A 19,879-nucleotide genomic window follows, 5' to 3' on the forward strand; every position below is an offset into this window, starting at 1 on the left:
TGAATTACCATTGTGTATGAAATGTGCTATATAAATAAACTTGCCTTGCCTACAGCTAAGATCAGAGGAAATACTTGTAGCCAAACAATACTTAGCTAGGAAAAAGGAGGAAGGTGCAACCCTTGACATGCTAGGTGTATACAGGCTGCTCGACTCTGACATGTTCCTCATTTAAAACCTGTTCCTCAGGTGGCACGAAGCATTCCTGTGAGCAGTTCCCTCCGATGTCTACATACATGGCTAAGGAGCACTATGGACCAGGATAGACTTAATCACCTGGCAGTTCTGTCCATTGAAATATATGCTGTAGTTGACAGAGCCTGGTGTGGTTATTGATAGATTTGCCAAATTCAAATCAAGATGCAGTCTGATACTACCCCCTCCGAAAGAGGCAACCCAGACACAAGACAGGGACTAACAGCAAGAGTGAAATATAATGGAGACACTAGGAAAGAGTACTAGATGAAGAAACCAGAAAAAGCACAGACAGACAATAAATAGTACAAGGAGGGAGATACCAGGAACGACAGACAAATATTACAATATGGAGCCACTTGGGAGTGCAAATTCAAACTAAGGGATCTCAAGATGTGTTCCAAGTATTAAACATTAATGACAATTTTATGTTTGATGCAACACACCGGAGACGCTACACAAGCATGGCTGACACAGGTGTACATTAACGGGTCCTTAAACAAGCCCTCATAATAAATTTCAAACTGATTGACAAATTCACTGGCAAAACTATTGAACTGTATTGCCAATGGATGCTTTTGGTCAATAATATGGTTGTAAACTATGTATTGTTTTGGCTTATCAATAATTAACTCTTCTGCCCAAAGAATGTAATGCATTAGTTATTAAGAAACATTTTTTAGGATTGTGCCTTTACAAACTTTTCCAAAACAAATTGACTTTGTCTCAGTACATATATGCCAAATCAAGCTGTGACTTGTGCATTTTGGCTGGACTTTGAAAACTCATTGTCACTCCACATTTGTGCGTTCTATTTTATTATACAGCCAACATAGTGGAATTTGTCAGGAAGAGAAGTGTAGCTCAAGTGACAGAATTTCTTTTATGACCATTTATTTTTCCAGACTCAAGAAAAGCAAAAAAATCGAAGTTTACAGTGAGGTACCTGTAACGGAACAATTTCTGGAGTTTATAAAAAAAAAAAACCAACACAAGTTCACCCCAAAATTGTAATTCTTCATCAACTCATCCGCCTGGCATCCCAGATGTGTAGGACTCCTAGCAGAACACATGATTAAGAATTTCTCATCTCTGTAGGTCCATACAATGCAAGGGGTGCCAACAGCCACTAAAGGGAACATGAAGTAATCCAGATGACTCCTGGTCAAACAGATATCTTCTGAAGTGGTAGGATAGGTGGAGAGAAATGGATCAATGAAAGTCACTTATCAAATTCTCCTCCCTGCCCTGTAGAGGGCAATATGCACAGAGAAGCACCAAACAGGAGAAAGTGAAAGTAACTAAACATGGCATAATCAGCCTGATGGTAAGTGGGATCTCAAGAACAAATGGGATCACATTTCATACTCAAACCAGTTATACTACAAACTGAAGTACACCAGGAGTTAGTATAACTAGTCACATGAAATACATGAAGCCAGACAGAGTAAAGCAAAATGGCCAATATTGCCAGTTTTATTGAAAACCAGTCTTCTGCTGCCGTTGAACCACGATGGGACCAAAGGTGGCCTTTCCTTCCCACTGAGGACCTAGAAGAGAAAACCAAGTTAAGCAGCCCCTCTTTTAGAGACACCTTAGAAATGCATTCTACCAACCTCCATAGCCAGCAGGGGCACTTAAACTGTCTGATCCACACGTGGAGTCACAACAGCCACAAACTTGGTCATTGCCATCAGCAGCAAACCACCTGCAATTAAGAGGATCAGACACTGCACCTTCAGCTTAATCAAAACTCCACATGGCAAGAAGCTTACCCATTGGAATAGAAGGAACAAGACTTGCGCTGGGCATCAGTGGGGGTGGAGGCAAGAGTGGCCTTCAGAACGCATGTGATGTAGATCTGCAAAAGCAACAGAAGTTATAAAACTGGGAGTAAAAAAAAATAAAAAAAAAATGATTATCCAATTCCTACATACAGAGGGATTGTCTCCCTGCTGGAACAGGAATGCCTCGAGCTGGAACTGTAATTTGTCAGTCCGAGATTGAGGCAGGAAGTAGGAATTGGAACCTGTAGACTTGCCATCCATGAAGCACCTAAAGACAGACGGTGGCATTAGCCAAAGCAATTAAGGATAGCATGTAGTCACCAAGACAAGCCACCCAGTTGCCAACATTTGTAGAGGTTAAACTGCATTAATTGGGCTTGTTTGGAGTCAGACAGATATCCAACACCTTTGCCTAAACACCCTTCCAAACCTGGCAGCCAAGCATTAGCTTCTAGAACTAACTGATGCAACTTTAATAAGAACTGATCTTACCCATGATTCTCAATGAAGGAATATCTCGGCTGAGCTTGCACATCAGGCAATGGAGTGGCCACACAACTGTCCACAAGAACACGTAGAGGAACATGATTGAACAAAATCACAGAGGCTTCAAAATGAAGAAGGTCACCCAGGAAGTACAAGTTGGAAGGCCTCTGGAAGGACCAGTCATCTGCAAGAGAAACCACATTTAGGATACAGCCAATGTCACAAAGCTGAATTTGGATGAAATACTAACCAGTCATGAGCTTCAAGGAGAAAACCAAGACTTCTTCCCCAGACGCCATGGAAGCAAAAGGGACCCATGCTGGCATCAAGACATTGCTGCTCACATTGTGAAACCTGAAGTTTAAGAGGCATTGCCATGTGGTTAAGTTGAGAAGCTTGTGCAACATACAGTACGCTAAAAGTACAAACTTAAGCTAGAGCATTTCTCCCCCCCCCTCTATTTGGAATGCCCAATCCTCATGGTGACTCCTTAGTCCAGGTAGCAGAAGATCCCAGTTGCCTCTGAAATGGTTGGTCAAACCATAAACCTTATCATGTGGCTTTAGCACATTACCAGAGACATAGCAGTTAGCATGTAGGCTCCAATGTTAAATTGCAAGTAGCTTGACCAACTCTGCCATCAAATGAACAGTCGCCTTGAAATTGGAATTTGTATCAAGGAACACGTTTTACACAAAGTCTGATGCTCAAATAAAGCCCGATTACAAGCTACAGTAACACATCCCTTAGAAGTCACAATGACCTGGAGATGAAAGCTACAAAAACCACTTGCCTTGAATAATGGCACTGAATGCCAATGTTGGCACTATTAGCCCTGTGAATTGGAGTTCCAACATATGGCTCAGGGGTGTAAGTAAGGGCAAAGGTGTAGACAAGCGCATCTTCAGTCATCTGTCAAAAAGGAGTGGGGTTACACAGACGTTCATACTCGACTACAGCAAACAAGAGTAATGTACGGAGTTCTCACCATCAGCACACTGTTGCAGTCCTGTAGCTCATATTCAAAGATGAGAACCTTAGATTCAGAGTCCTCACCAACTGCAGAACATCCTCCCAAAGTAAGGCCAGATGGCTGGATCAAGAGACCGTTACCAAACAAGTCTCGCTTTGCTTCTATCAGTACCGCTCGCTCTCCACATTGAACAGCTACACTGCTAGGAGTAATAGGCTGCCTCAACTGAAAATCCACTGCCAAATCACTCAGTACTTCAGGAACAACAGGATATCTCCAGTCCAATGGCTTCACTGGACCTTGCATTAGCTGCTTGGACTGAACACCAAGAGGCTCTTGCACAAGTCCTCTGGAATCACCACTCAAAGCACCCTGATATGGAGCAGCTATCTGTTGAGGATTCCAAAGACCAGCAGTTGAAGAAACAGGACCTCTGAATGAAGACGCCAGGTCTGATTTGGGATCTTTAAATTGTCCCAAATTGTTCCATGCACTGCACAGACCAAAAACAGCACACACAAGAACCACAATTGCACCTTGACTGAGCTCCATTTTGGCAAACCTGCACACAATGCCTCAGTACACACCACTGATAGGTTGGGCCATTAAATACAGCTTTGAATTAAGGTGTCTCCTCCCGTTTCAGCTTAATTAATTAAATTAATTCTACTCTGGACTTGCAGAGTTCAAGCATTAACAAATGACAATATGGAAAGACCGTAGCCTATATCCGAATCAGGCTGGAGATGATGTTACATATATGCAGCTGGCCTGTGAACTGTTTGAGAACTTTATAATTTTAGATGAGAGGATTTATTTGCATTAAAATAGATAGAGAATAAGCAGGTGAAACCATAACGATTAACAAGAATAAAGGTGATGAAAATGTGTGGAGCGTAGCAGCACAGAAACAGTCTCTACTTGGTCAGGTACTAAGTCATAAATCTCAAAATTCTTGTATTTTTAATTAAATGTGTAATAAAGTTATGATGCAGTGGAATTGTACATTTGAAATGAATTATTTACATATTAAATGATCTACAACAAAAAATTATAATTCCCAGAATAGTGTCAGTTTTAACCCACTTTGGCATACATTTAATTTACAATTAATACAAAACTTTTTACAAAATGTTTTTTTGTTACCATATATTTTTTTTAACATATAGCATGTTTATAGCATGGTGTACCATGTTAAAACCATGGCACTTGTATATTTTCATCATTAAGTGTGATTCAAGGTGTTGGGGAGGGCATTGCCCCCCTTAGATTTTCTCAAACCTTTAGCATAGTGGGGTCCAGGGGTGGATTATGACTGGCAATGGCCCTGGGGTGTTCTTTGAGCCCATCTCCTGTCCAATTTTCTTTTAAAGTTGAGATCTATTTTCATTTACTTTTAATACCTGTTCTGTTTCTTTCAGTCCAGATGTGGTAAAGAATCCGCTCAACCGAAACACGTTCGCTGAACGGCCAAAAAATGCATATATTTACAGGTTTCATTATAAATTATGAAATATTTTAGCTTCATCAAACACTTTAAATATTGAAGGATTTAACAAGTACAGAAGGCTCCTACAGTATCTACGCAAGAGTTTGGCGCTCGCGCTGCTATCTTTTCTAACTCATCTGAATGATGGAGTCCGTTCCATTTAGCAGTGATCATCCCTACACCCTTTTTTCATCAAAGGCTTTACCCTCCATTTTGAGAGCTTCGAAGGGCTGAAAAGTGTGGGGCTCAAAAATAGTGGTCATTTGGTCATTTATTGGGAAATTCAGTTTAGAACGTCCTTACAGCTTGGCTACCATTGTCATACTTCAATCGAAAGCCCCGTGAAGGCATCATTTAAGCCTTTTCAAAGAGTCCACAAATCCCCTAGACTATGTTACATTGACAGAATATTAAAATGAGTTAAGAGTCTGTTTTTCAATGTTCATAATTTCAAACTTCAGCTGTCAAAATATACACACAAGCCTTAAATCTGCTTAAACATGCTCTCTTTTTTCTTTCATTTTTTATTACTGGAAAACCTGTACAAATGTCTAACGTGAAATATTTAAAACTATTTGAAACTTTCAGACAATGTTTTGTCAGACCAACATTATAGTTTGTCTCGTTAAACTTTGAAGCGTTACTTTTAAACTTCATTAAGCAAAATATCACCTAAGCCAAGTTATTTTTTGTAATGCATGTCAAACATGCAGTTTAGCAATGAATAGTATAATAAGCATTTTTGTTCGACAGCCCTTTTATACAAATAATACAGCTTAACCATATAAAACTTGATATATGAAATAATAGTCAGAAAATTATATTTTTTAAACCTGTTTAAACCTATTTTTCTACCCAATACTGATATTTCATATGTATGTATGTATGGATGTATGTATGTATACACACATCCATACATACATACTCACACACACATTCTAACACGGATGGACAGAGTCTGAGGACCCCGGTTCAAGTCCACCCGTGAACTCAATCTGGCACGTGACATTACAGAGTCATTCCACATTTGCATTTTCAGATTTTGGCATTGATAATATAAGTGTCTTTTTAACTTCTCATATATACAGTATTTTAAAACACTCTTTGTTAAGTTAGGCGTTGATTTGGTAAGGATGTATTTTTTAAATGTCTCATTTATATTTTAAAACACTATTGGTTAGGTTTAGGCTAAAGTGTTAGGTTAGGGAGGTGTGTTTAAATATACATTAGGGCTGTCGATTTATTGACTGAAGCAAACACTTACGAAGACGCCGGGGCAGAAGTGTTAAGATCAGTAAGCAGCTTTATTAAAAATAAAAACAGTAAAACAATGTAGCAAATAAAAGGGTAAACTAAAGGCAGGCAAGAGTTTGGTACACAAGGTTACAGTCCAGAAAGGCAAACAAAGTTTATCCGATAGACTGTGGGGTAATCCATTACAGAGGCAATAGCTCAAAATACTCACAAGCAGGCTGGGAAATCTAAATAAACAGGCATGAGTCAAAAAAAAGGGTAACCCGGTAATGGGAACAAATGCTCAGAAATGTTGACAGGTAAACAAGACTTTGTCTATTTAAATGACCGGTTCTCCCACATTCAATGCAGAGTTAATATGAAGCAGGTGGGACAGTAATTAAATAGAGGAGGATTGTGGGAAATGTAGTTTGTGAGTAGTTAGTACTCAGGAAATGGTGATCTCTGGTAGCGAGAGATTGCAGGTGTAATGATATTTAATTATAAAAGCTAACCTGATCAACATTCAATTAAAAGGTTATGCTCAAAACCAAATGACTCAGTATATTGGTGTGGATACTCGGTAATACAACTTCCAGGTAACGTGATTGAGGCGTATTCACTACCATACAAATCAGCACAAGCAGCTGAGCTGTTTGCACTGATCAGGGCATGACGATTGGCAAAAGACAAAACTGTTAGTATTCATACTGACTCGAAATATGCATTTGCGGTAGTGCATGACTTCGCAAAATTATCGGACTCAAGAAATTTCGAAACAGCAGAAGGAAAACCTATCTCACATCACAATTTGGTCTCAGAACTACTAAAGGCAGCACAGCTGCCCAAAAAGTTAGCTGTGGTTAAAGTGGCAGGTCACACTCCGGGGCAGACAGGGGAGGCTAAAGGAAACAGATTAGCCGACGAGGGGGTGAAATGGGCAGCGAAAGAGGTAATAAATAGCCCATACGGAACAGAGGAGGGAGAAGTGCAATTTATGGCCAGCATGCTAATTCAAGGTCTAGACATAAAGGTGTTACAAGGGAATCCCACAGACATAGACCTCGCTCACTGATCAGACCAGGAAGTTCAGGACAGTCCGGACGGACTTCTGAGAGACAAGCAAAGCCAGCTGGCCTTGCCAAAAACCGCAATAGTGATACTATGCAGACATTATCATGGCCTTTCTCATGCATCAAAACAGAAAGTAATCCATTCCATCAATCAAAATTACTGCATACACGCCGTCAGAGCAGCTGTGCACACAATATTAGACTCATGTCTGACATGCGCTCGAAACCACCAACACAAACCAGCATCACATGAAAGCATACCACATCCTGAGGCACCATTTCAACATCTACAAATTGATTTCACTCACATGCCAGAATGCAGAAATCTGAAATTACTCCTTGTAATAGTAGACAGAGTTTCAAAAATGGATAGAAGCATTCCCATGTGATAGGGAAAATGCTAAAACGGTGGTAAAAGTATTGGCAAAGGAAATAATTCCTCGATTTGGTATACCAACAGTGATAGAGAGTGACAATGATACACCATTTTCATCAAAGGTGACACAGCTCCTAGCAAAAGACCTCAACATTAATTGGCATTTTAACATTCCATACCACCCCCAATCGGCGGGTGTGGTGGAACGAACGAACTGTACATTAAAAGATAGGTTGAACAAAGCATGTACGGAAACAGGTAGGACTTGGGTAGATGTGCTTCCTGCCATTCTTACTGAACTCAGGATGACACCATCAAGTGTAACTAAAATGGAATGGTGGTGGTTTAGTGGTCAAAGCACATAACTGGTAATCAGAAGGATGCTGGTTCGAGCCCCACAGCCACCACCATTGTGTAAGGCACTTAACTCCAGGTTGCTCCAGGGGGATTGTCCCTGTAATAAGGGCTCTGTAAGTTGCTTTGGATAAAAGCGTCTGCCAAATGCATAAATGTAAATGTAAATGTAAATGTCTCCATTTGAAATACTAATGGGTAGACCTTTCCCAATCCCGTGGGTCAAAGGTCGTGCTGGCTTTCTCTCCACAGGTGACATGGTGATCAAGCAATATGTGGACTCCCTAGTAAAAACAATAAACAGCATTAATGGTGAGGTTTCTCTTTCTCTTCCCTTACCAGAACACAAGCCTACTCACCCATTTGTTCCAAATCAGCAGGTCCTAATCCGCAGACTGAAACCAACAAAGACTGAGGAACCACGATACCAAGGTCCGGCAACGGTCATAGCTGTGACCCGAACAGCAGTCCTGAATAGCACCAGAGGAGGGACCGACATGTAACTGCTGAGTGCGACCCCACTGGAGGAGCTGAACATGCAGCTTCAGTGGCTATTAAAACGCAGGAGCCCTAGGTCCACCACATGTGGGAAGTCATAGTGTCCCTAACAACTAAAAAAATTTCTGAAATAGTAAAGAGGTCACAAGACCGCGCCAGTGGGGATGTTGATTTCTTTTCAGGTTTTTGGGCATTCATTTATAAAATTGAACATTACTTAATGGTCATATTCTGCATTTTGCTTGTATTTTTAATCATCGCCTGCCTATGGCCTTGTTTTATGGCTTTAATCAAACGAATGATTTCCAGCTCTATTAGCTTAGTGGTAAGACCACCTCTTGCTACTTATCTATCCCTAAGAATGAACGAAGAAGATACAAGGGTTTAAAATTCCCATGGTAAAGGTTTTTAGCATGGTACAATGTTTAATCTGATTGTGATCATTTTTGGATCAAAGGGGGCAATGTGAGATATATAAATTGTACACGCTGTCTTTAGTTTGACATCTAACTCTGTATGTATGTGTGTGTGTCTGTATGTGTACTAACCACAGAAGCACACCACACGCTCAAAAGAGTGCATGACCTTCAGTAGATATGTTAGTTTCTCTTATCTTATCCTCTTTTGGAATGTTCTGTGCTTCAACGAGCACATACTCCTTTTTCGTGAGCTAAATATCTGTTATAGATGTAACAAATATCTAGGACTGCCATATATGATTTTGTTCCTGTACTATTCCGGTATCAACAATTTCTTGTCCTTGAGCATGCAAGCCTTGCTGTCCCTTTTCTATTGGTTGTTCTTTGTTCTATGAAAGGTATAAATATTATGCTTGCTGTTATAAACTCTGAGCAGATTGAATATAGACACTCTGTGGGTTGTTGTTCTTTCTCTTCCCTTCCGGAAGATTTCAGAGGCACAGACTCATGGCTGTAACCTGACCGGGCACATGAGACAAATTAGAGGGACCAGGGAATTTTGGGACCACTACGATATTCCAAATATATCTAACAAACAGCTAATGTGTTCATATATAGTTAACAAACAGCAAACATGATTAAGTAGAAAGTGCATCCTGTTTGATTTCTTTATTTTACAAAACCACAAAGTTTTGCTGTTATTGTGAGTGAACACAAATTAAAGCAAACCCTTTATAGTTTCGAACGATGTCATACTCTTATCTGTATGACCAAAAATTTCCAAAAGAGTATTTCTTTCTGATGTCATCAGGTGATAAGTCAGGTGATCGAGCCTCCGCTCACCACAGAGGACAGAGGATTGACTGTTGTGTTAGCAATATAAAAAGAAAAACTGCTTAAACAGGAGCAATTCAAATATTGAATTTTGGGGGCATTTCCAAACCTGCACGATGCTATTTTGAGCCAACGCCTGATTAGCTTGCTTATTGTTAAGTTATGCTGGCTCTATGGAGATTTTTTTAGTTATTTAATTTCACAGCAATGGCAAACAATGTCGAAGTTTAGGGCAAACATTATCCTGACCTGTCTGTCATAAATGAAGGCTGGTCAGGTAGACGTCAATGTTGTGTGGAGGGGTGGGGCAGGGGCTTGTGTGGTCTCGCAGAATTACAACTTAATGCAGATGTCGGGCACACTTTTAAGTGAGAATCGATGCCAAGGGCCAAATTTAAATAAAAAACTATAAAAATAAGAAATTACTTGCAGAAAGGGCAATCACCGACTGAAAGAATGCGGGTGCTTGAGCACCACTTGGGGTCTATCTTGTGCATGTGACTGATAGACTGTCGACGAAACTCAGGCAGAGGCAGCAAGAAATTTGATGGAGGTGGCCCGTGGCCAACTAATTTTTCTCTGTGTTTCCCTGTATGAGTATAGTACCTACTGACATATTGCATCTTTACTTTGCTACTTTGCAGATGAGACAAGAGTGAGGGCAGATTAGAGCAGCAGGCAAGTTAAAGACCTAGAGCAGCAGAAGGCAGGGGCAACCATTAGTGGACCAATAGTGATTTAGGAGACCGGGACACAGGCCCTAAACATGTAAAGCTACCTCAATATCTCCTCAAACGTTTTGGATTGCAAAAAAGTGCCTTTCAACACAAGTGGTTTGAATTCTTTGATTGGCTTGAAAACTCGTTTGAGAGAAGTGCAGTATTCTGTTTTTCCTGTAGAATCTATGGAAGACAACACAGCAGAAACAACCAGGATGCATTAATTACTTTAGGGTACACAAATTGGAAGAGAGTTCTGGAATCATTCCATGTACAAACTGCAATCCACAAAGTCACACTGATGTCTTGGAAGTGTTAGAAGACTAGTTTCGAGCATGGAGACATTGTAGATAAAATGCAAGCTGCAAATGTGAGTGAGATTCAGGAGAGGCAAGAGTACCTGACGCATAGTGGCAGTGACTGCACGTTTAGGGAAACAGGCTGTACACTATCGTTGCCATGATGAGACAGAGTCAAGTAACAACCAGGGTAACTTTTGCAAGATCATGAACCTCCTTGCACAATTTGATCCATTCCACCAAAATTACAAGGCTCCTTCTATCAGCAAATTCTTTTGTCTCCAGTCTCTCAAAATGAGATGATCCAAAGCTGCTCCCAAGAGGTCACAGCAACAATTATTTAAGAAGTTATAGCAGCTCAAATGTTTTCTGTAATGGCAGATGAGGCCAACAAGCTGAGAGGGTTTGATGCAGAGTCCATCACTGAATGCTGGTGTCAAATGGCCATGAGAACCTGCAGTGTGTGGCTCAAGCTTATGCTGGCTCGTCAGTTATGAGCGGTGTAGTTGGAAGCAACCAGAAGCAATATATGTCCACTGCACATGAACTTAACCTGGTTTTATGTTACATCTGCAAAGCAGTCACAGAAGCCAGTGAATTCTTTGACACAGTAGAGTGTGTGTACTCTTTATCCAGCATGTCTCTTGCCAACCATAATAAGTTCATTCATGTACAGAAACAACTTGGTTTGCAGAAAAGTGAGCTCGTTCATCTTTCTAAGACCAGATGGTCATGTCAGCTGGGTTCTGTTGATGTCATGCTGAATAATTTCTCAGCTGTCTAAGAGACCCTCGAGAATATTTCACCACCAATGGCAATAGGACTCAGGGCAAAGCTGTGCAGGTTTCCTGCAGTCTATATGTTGCTAATGTTCCAGAGCATGCTTTCAAACAGATCTGAATTGCACAAATATCTTCAAAGTGAGATTGTGGACTTGGTACAAGCAGTTGAGTTCAAAGAAGCATTCTATGATACATTTGCAGCAAAGCGCACTGACAATATGGCTGGAGACCTGTACCACCAAGCAAAAACAATATGTGAGTCCAATCACATCCAGGTGCCATCTGATGGTCCAAGACACAAACAGAAGAGGATGGATGACTATGTGTTAGAATCATCTTGTGGCCAAAGCACTGAACTCAGTAGTGCAGAAAATCTGAAAAGGTAATTGTTTTTTCCTTGCCTTGATAGAATGCTTGAAGAGCTTGACCAGCAGTTCTCCGGTGTGGGAGATAATCTTACATTTATGCATTTGGGAGACACTTTTATCCAAAGCGACTTACAGTGCACTTATTACAGGGACAATCCCCCCAGAGCAATCTGGAGATAAGTGCCTTTCTTAAGGACACTATGGTGGTGGCTGTGGGGTTCAAACCAATGACCTTCTGATTAACAGTTGTAATCTCATGAAAAGTATCCAGGCCTGCCAAATTCCTCTCTGAAGAGTTTATAGCAAATGTAGACATACACTACCCATTACAGCTAAGATCAGAGGAAATACTTTTAGCCAAACAATACTTAGCTAGGAAAAAGGAGGAAGGTGCAACCCTTGACATGCTAGGTGTATACAGGCTGCTTGACTCTGACATGTTCCTCATTTAAAACCTGTTCCTCAGGTGGCACAAAGCATTCCTGTGAGCGGTTCCCTCCGATGTCTACATTCATGGCTAAGGTGCACTATGGACCAGGATAGACTTAATCACCTGGCAGTTCTGTCCATTGAAAAACATGCTGTAGTTGACAGAGCATGGTGTGGTTATTGATAGATTTGCCAAACGCAAATCAAGACAGTCTGATACTACCCCCTCCAAAAGAGGCAACCCAGACACAAGACAGAGACTAACAGCAAGAGTGAAATATAATGGAGACACCAGGAAAGAGTACTAGATGAAGAAACCAGAAAAAGCACAGACAGACAATAAACAGTACTATGAGGGAGATACCAGGAACGACAGACAAATATTACAATATGGAGCCACCAAAGATACAGACTCTTCAAACACTAAAAATGCCCCTGGCAGTAAGTGAAACTTCAGCTGTATGGGCAATGTGTGGTTTATACAGTGAACAAAACAACCCTTCAGGTAGCACAACAAACATACGTTACGTTCAAAACACTTGGGAGTGCAAATTTGAACTAAGGGATCTCAAGATGCGTTCCAAGTATTAAACATTGACAAAATGTTATGTTTGATGCAACACACCGGAGAAGCTACACAAGTATGTCTGACACAGGTGTACATTAACAGGTCCTTAAACAAGCCATCATAATACATTTCAAACTCATTGACAAATTCACTTGCGAAATGGATTGCTGTGAACTGTATGCCAATGGATGGCTTTTGTTCAATAATATGGTTGTAAACTATAGTATTGGCTTATCAATAATTAAACTCTTCTGCCCCAAGAATGTAATGCATTAGTGATATTTTAAGAAACACTTAAGATTGCCTTTACAAACTTTTCCAAAACAAACTGACTTGTCTCAGTACTGAAGTATATATATTTATGCCAAATCAAGCTATGATGTGCGTTTTGGCTGGACTTTGAAAACTCATTGTCGCTCCACATCTGTGCTTTCTCTTATTATAGAGCCAACATAGTGGAATTTGTCAGGAAGAGAAGTGTAGCTCAAGCAACAATTTATTATGACCACTTTTTTCCCCAGACTCAAGAAAAGCAAAAATTGAAGTTTACAGTGAGGTACCTGTAACGGAGCAATTTCTGGAGTTTCAAAAAAAGCTAATAATTTTATAAAATAATTTAAAAATAACAAGTTCACCCAAAAATTATAATTCATCAACTTATCCTCCTGGCATCCCAGATGTGTAGGACTTTTAGCAGAACACATGATTAAGAATTTCTCAGCTCTGTAGGTCCATACAATGCAAGGGGTGCCAACAGCCACTAAAGGGAACATGGAAGTAATCCAGATGACTCCTGGTCAAACAGATATCTGCTGAAGTGGTAGGATAGGTGGAGAAACAGATCAATATAAAAGTCCGTTATCAAATTCTCCTCCCTGCCCTGTAGAGGGCAATATGCACAGAGAGAAGCACCAAACAGGAGAAATTGAAAGTAACTAAACATGGCATAATCAGCCTGATGGTAAGTGGGATATCGAGAACAAATGGGATCACATTTCCTACTCGAACCAGTTATACTACAAACTGAAGTACACCAGGAGTTAGTATAACTAGTCACATGAAATACATGAAGCCAGACAGAGTAAAGCAAAATGGCCAATATTGCCAGTTTTATTGAAAACCAGTCTTCTGCTGCCGTTGAACCACGATGGGACCAAAGGTGGCCTTTCCTTCCCACTGAGGACCTAGAAGAGAAAAACAAGTTAAGCAGCCCCTCTTTTAGAGACACTTTAGAAATGCATTCTACCAACCTCCATAGCCAGCAGGGGCACTTAAACTGCCTGATCCACACGTTGAGTCACAACAGCCACAAACTTGGTCATTGCCATCAGCAGCAAACCACCTGCAATTAAGATGATCAGACACTGCACCTTCAGCTTAATCAAAACTCCACATGGCAAGAAGCTCACCCATTGGAATAGAAGGAACAAGACTTGCGCTGGGCATCAGTGGGGGTGGAGGCAAGAGTGGCCTTCAGAACGCATGTGATGTAGATCTGCAAAAGCAACAGAAGTTATAAAACTGGGAGAAAAAGAAATATATATATATAAATAAAAAAAATTCCAATTCCTACATACAGAGGGATTGTCTCCCTGCTGGAACAGGAAGGCTTCGAGCTGGAACTGTAATTTGTCAGTCCGAGATTGAGGCAGGAAGTAGGAATTGGAACCTGTAGATTTGCCATCCACAAAGCACCTAAAGACAAATGGTGGCATTACATAAAGCAATTAAGGATAGTATGTATTCCACAAGACAAGCCACCTGGTTTCCAAAAGTTGTAAAGGTTAAACTGCATTAATTGGGCTTGTTTGGAGTCAGACAGAAAACCAACACCTTTGCCTAAACAACGTAAACACCCTTCCGAGACCTGGCAGCCAGGCATTACCTTCTAGAACTAACGGATGCAACTTTAAAAAGAACTGAACTTACCCATGATTCTCAATAAAGGAATATCTCGGCTGAGCTTGCACGTCAGGCAATGGAGTGGCCACACAACTGTCCACAAGAACACGTAGAGGAACATGATTGAACAAAATCACAGAGGCTTCAAAATGAAGAAGGTCACCCAGGAAGTACAAGTTGGAAGGCCTCTGGAAGGACCAGTCATCTGCAAGAGAAGCCACATTTAGGATACAGCCAATGTCACAAAGCTGAATTTGGATGAAATACTAACCAGTCATGAGCTTCAAGGAGAAAACCAAGACTTCCTCCCCAGATGCCATTGAAGCAAAAGGGACCCATGCTGGCATCAAGACATTACTGCTCACATTCTGAAACCTGAGGTTTAAGAGGCATTGCCATGTGGTTAAGGTGATAAGCTTGTGCAACATACGCTAAAATTACAAACTTATGCAAGAGCACTCCCCCCCCCATTTGGAATGCCCAATCCTCATGGGGACTCCTCAACCCTTGTAGCAGAAGATCCCAGTTGCCTCAAACTGTTGGTCAATCCATGCACCTTATCGCGTGGCTTTAGCACATTACTGGAGACATGCGCATATGGGAGGCCCACGCTATTCTCCACAGTTTAGATGCAGAACTCACTCCGTGGGTTGCTTTGAGAAGCACACATTATAGAAATAACGAGGAGGTTAACCCATGTGACTCTACCCTCCCTAGCAACCAGGAAAATTGGTTGCCTAGGAGACCAGTCGAGTCACTCAGCACACCCTGGATTCGAACGCAACTACAGGTGTGGTAGTCAGAGTCAATGCCTGCAGAGATCTCATTCAAGTGGAATCTGTACTTTAGAAAAAAGTTTAAAAAAAAAAAAAAATCCAAGGATATTAACTAAGATGGCTGCAAAATGGTGTGGAGTCATCAGCTAAAAGTAGCAATGCCTACATGTAAAATTTAAAGAAATTAACTTGAGCCCCTGCATTTTTATAAAGAAAGTTAAATGTTCACTTTCTCAATGAAACTTAATGTAAAGTTATCTACCAATTAGCAGCTAGTGGAGTAGCCAAATATTTTAAGGGCAACTCAAATAGTAAGGCTAATTACAGTTAGCATGTAGGCTTCAATGTTAAATTGCAAGCAGCTTGACCAACTCTGCCAACAAATGAACAGACTTGCCTTGAAATTGCAATTTGCATCAAGGAACAAGTTTTACACCAAGTTTGATGCTCAAATGATGGGTCTAAAATGAAGCCCAGTTACAAGCTATAGTAATACATCCCTTAGAAGTCACCATGACCTGGAGATGAACGCTACAAAGTCACTTGCCTTGAATAATGGCACTGAATGCCAATGTTGGCACTATTAGCCCTGTGAATTGGAGTTCCAACATATGGCTCAGGGGTGTACGTAAGGGCAAAGGTGTAGACAAGCGCATCTTCAGTCATCTGTAAAAAAGGAGTGGGGTTACACAGTCGTTCATACTCGACTACAGCAAACAAGAGTAAATGTACGGAGTTCTCACCATCAGCACACTGTTGCAGTCCTGTAGCTCATATTCAAAGATGAGAACCTTAGATTCAGAGTCCTCACCAACTGCAGAACATCCTCCCAAAGTAAGGCCAGATGGCTGGATCAAGAGACCGTTACCAAACAGGTCTCGCTTTGCTTCTATCAGTACCGCTCGCTCTCCACATTGAACAGCTACACTGCTAGGAGTAATAGGCTGCCTCAACTGAAAATCCACTGCCAAATCACTCAGTACTTCAGGAACAATGGGATATCTCCAGTCCAATGGCTTCACTGGACCTTGCATTAGCTGCTTGGACTGAACACCAAGAGGCTCTTGCACAAGTCCTCTGGAATCACCACTCAAAGCACCCTGATATGGAGCAGCTATCTGTTGAGGATTCCAAAGACCAGCAGGTGAGAAGACAGGACCTCTGAATGAAGACACCACAGAAGCCAGGTCTGATTTGGGATTTTTAAATTGTCCCAAATTGGTCCATGCACCACACAGACCAAAAACAACACACACAAGAACCACAATTGTACTTTGACTGAGCTCCATTTTGTCAAACCTGCACACAATTCCTGAGTACACACCACTGCTAGGTTGGGCTATTAAATACAGCTTTGAATTAAGGTGTCTCCTCCCCTTTCAGCTTAATTAATTCTAACTCTGGACCTGCAGAGTTCAAGCGTTAACAAATGACAATATGGAAAGACCGTAGCCTATATCCCAATCAGGCTGGAGATGATGTTACATATATGCAGCTGGCCTGTGAACAGTTTGAGAACTTCATAATTTAAGATGAGAGGATTTATTTGGATTAAAATAGAAAGAGAATAAGCAGGTTAAACCATAACAATTAACATGAATCAGGGTGCTGAAAATGTGTGGAGCTTAGCAGTACAGAAACAGTCCCTACTTGGTCAGGTACTAAGTCATAAATCTCAAAATTCTTGTATTTTTAATTAAATGTGTAATAAAATTATGATGCAGTAGAATTGTACATTTGAAATTATTTATATATTAAATGATCCAAAACAAAAAATTATAATTCCCAGAATAGTGTCAGTTTTAACACTCTTTGGCTCTTTGCATATACATTTAAATTACAAGTAATACAAAATTGTTTAAAAAGTCAAACACACAACATCTTGTTACCATATATTTTTGACATATAGCATTGTACTCTTTGAAGAGTCTTGGAGTACCAAGTTAACACCATGGCACATGTATATTTTGATCATTAAGTGTGATTCATGGTGTTGGGGAGAGCATTGCCCCCCTTAGATTTTCTCAAACCTTTAGCAGAGTGGCATCCAGGGGTGGATTATGACTGGCAATAGCCCCAGGGTGTTCTTTGCGCCCCCCCTCTCCTGTCCAATTGTCTTTTAAAGTTGAGACCAGTCCTGACAAATGCAATTGAAATTGCTCTTCATTTGCATAAAGTTAAACATTTCTCAACTTTGTCGCATCGCTGGACACGCCCACATCTGGTCGCCAACGGTCGCCGTTGCTTGTGTTGCCGGACGTTGCCAGCTCTCATTGAAAATTAATGGTATGAGGTCATTTTGTCGCTGCCAGTTTGAACACAGCTTTAGGGCTCAGCAGGACAACGGTTAAGTAAGCAATTCTTTGGGAGAACTCGAAACAACTCTAACCTACTTACATTATATAAACCACCTAGCTAGAACATTGCTGGATAGTTTATGTACACACACAAGAAAGTTTCCTTTTAGTGACAAAATGTGTTCATGTAAACTTATGTATATTATTTTTAAAAGTAAGGCAAGGCAAGGCAAGGCAAGGCAAGTTTATTTATATAGCACATTTCATACACAATGGTAATTCAAAGTGCTTTACATAGAAGAGATTAAAATAAGAATTTAAAAGAATAAGAATAATTGAAACAGTTTAGAATATAATATAAAATACAGTACAAACAGTCGGACACACAGTGGCACAGTGCTCATTCAGTAAATGCACAGCTAAACAGATGTGTTTTGAGTCTGGATTTGAATGTGACTACTGTAGGAGCACATCTGATCTCTTCTGGAAGCTGGTTCCAGCTTCGGCTGGCATAATAGCTAAAAGCAGAGTTGCTTAATATGGTCTTATCCAGATTGCTCTTTTTCAAGAAGGGCTTGACAACTGCAGATTTCAGGGAGTTTGGAAAACTCCCAGAGACAAGTGAGGAGTTGATCACTTCTAGGAGATCTGCTTCTAAACAGTTGAACACACTTTTGAAAAAAGATGCGGGAAGTGCATCAAGGGCGCAGGTTGATGTTTTAAGGTGCTGTACGGTTTCTTCCAAAATTTTGCCATCAATTTCTTTGAAATCAGACATAGTAACTATTTCTCAGGTTGTGGTTTGATTTGTCTGACCCCAGCACAACTCAAGGATGTGCTGATCACCTTTCTGATATTATTGATTTTTCCAGAGAAGAAAGAACCAAACTCACTGCACTTGCTGTCTGAGAGCATTTCACTGGGAATCTAGCTTGGGGGGTTTGTCAGTCTCTCTACAGTCGCAAAAAGAGTGCAGTGTTTAAGTTGCTGTTTATAATATGGAAGTGGAAGTGTTAGAAGACTAGTTTAGAGCATGGAGACATTGTAGAAAAGATGCAAGCTGCAAATGTGAGCGAGATTCAGGAGAGGCAAGATTACCTGTCGCAGTGGCAGTCACTGCACGTTTAGGGAAACAGGGTGTACACTATCGTTGCCATGATGAGACAGAGTCAAGTAACAACCAGGGTAACTTTTGCAAGATCATGAACCTCCTTGTAATTTTGGAGGAATGGATCAAATTGTGCAAGGCTCCTAACAGCAAATTCTTTTGTCTCCAGTCTCTCAAAATGAGATGATCCAAAGCTGCTCCCAAGAGGTCACAGCGACAATTGTTAAAGAACTTAAAGCAGCTCAAATGTTTTCTGTAATGGCAGATGAGGCCAGAGATATGGATAGTGAACAGCTTGCGGTATGTGTGCAATACGTTTCACCTGATGGCACATTAAAGGAACGTTTCCTTGGACTCAACAAGTTGAGAGGGTTTGATGCAGAGTTCATCAGTGAAGCAATAGAGCAAATGTTGGTGTCAAATGGCCTTGAGAACCTGCAGTGTGTGGCTCAAGCTTATGCTGGCCCATCAGTTACGAGTGGTCTAGTTGGTGGCGTACAGGCTCGCTTCCGTGCCAAGCACCCAGGAACAATATATGTCCACTGCACATGAACTTAATCTGGTTTTATGTTACATCTGCAAAGCAGTCACAGAAGGCAGTGAATTCTTTGACACATTAGAGTGTGTACTCTTTATCCAGCGTGTCTCTTGCCAACCATAATAAGTTAACTCGTGTACAGAAACCACTTGGTTTGCTTTCTAAGACCAGATGGTCATGTCAGCTGGGTTCTGTTGATGTCATGCTGAATAATTTCTCAGCTGTCAAAGAGTGCCTCGAGAATATTTCAACACCAATGGCAATAGGACTCAGGGCAAAGCTGTGCAAGTCTCCTGCAGTCTATATGTTGCTAATGTTCCAGAGCATGCTTTCAAACACATCTGAATTGCACAAATATCTTCAAGGTGATACTATG

At 40.8% G+C, this 19,879-nt stretch overlaps 2 protein-coding genes across 2 annotated transcripts; both read right to left on the reverse strand.

Moving 5' to 3' along the window:
• Positions 1–1,671: 1,671 nt before the first annotated feature.
• On the reverse strand, positions 1,672–3,993 carry LOC127662278 (zona pellucida sperm-binding protein 3-like). Its single transcript, XM_052153409.1, has 8 exons — positions 3,457–3,993; positions 3,262–3,380; positions 2,719–2,822; positions 2,475–2,652; positions 2,133–2,250; positions 1,971–2,056; positions 1,812–1,903; positions 1,672–1,745 (listed from the first exon to the last, which is right to left on the reverse strand). Exons 1-8 carry the CDS (start codon positions 3,991–3,993, stop codon positions 1,672–1,674), a joined length of 1,308 nt encoding a protein of 435 aa, XP_052009369.1.
• Positions 3,994–13,992: 9,999 nt separating this feature from the next.
• On the reverse strand, positions 13,993–16,849 carry LOC127662279 (zona pellucida sperm-binding protein 3-like). The gene is made up of 8 exons (XM_052153410.1): positions 16,304–16,849; positions 16,108–16,226; positions 15,056–15,159; positions 14,812–14,989; positions 14,460–14,577; positions 14,292–14,377; positions 14,133–14,224; positions 13,993–14,066 (listed from the first exon to the last, which is right to left on the reverse strand). The coding sequence occupies exons 1-8, from the start codon at positions 16,847–16,849 to the stop codon at positions 13,993–13,995; spliced, it is 1,317 nt and encodes a 438-aa protein (XP_052009370.1).
• Between the last annotated feature and the right edge of the window lie 3,030 nt (positions 16,850–19,879).

The sequence above is a fragment of the Xyrauchen texanus genome, chromosome 22 (genome assembly GCF_025860055.1).
Source record: "Xyrauchen texanus isolate HMW12.3.18 chromosome 22, RBS_HiC_50CHRs, whole genome shotgun sequence".
NCBI classification, from domain to species: Eukaryota; Metazoa; Chordata; class Actinopteri; order Cypriniformes; family Catostomidae; genus Xyrauchen; species Xyrauchen texanus.

What these genes read in the sequence shown, in the direction of transcription:
- LOC127662278 (XM_052153409.1), bottom strand. Translation starts at nt 3,993, where the DNA reads ATGGAGCTCAGTCAAGGTGCAATTGTGGTTCTTGTGTGTGCTGTTTTT. An exon ending in ATTCAGTGCCATTATTCAAG is followed by an intron (nt 2,823 to 3,261) that starts GCAAGTGGTTTT and finishes CTTAAACTTCAG; the next exon opens with GTTTCACAATGTGAGCAGCA. An exon ending in TGCCCCTGCTGGCTATGGAG is followed by an intron (nt 1,746 to 1,811) that starts GTTGGTAGAATG and finishes TTTCTCTTCTAG; the next exon opens with GTCCTCAGTGGGAAGGAAAG.
- LOC127662279 (XM_052153410.1), bottom strand. Translation starts at nt 16,849, where the DNA reads ATGGAGCTCAGTCAAAGTACAATTGTGGTTCTTGTGTGTGTTGTTTTT. An exon ending in CTCCTTGAAGCTCATGACTG is followed by an intron (nt 14,990 to 15,055) that starts GTTAGTATTTCA and finishes CTTCTCTTGCAG; the next exon opens with ATGACTGGTCCTTCCAGAGG. An exon ending in AGCAGGGAGACAATCCCTCT is followed by an intron (nt 14,378 to 14,459) that starts GTATGTAGGAAT and finishes TTGCTTTTGCAG; the next exon opens with ATCTACATCACATGCGTTCT.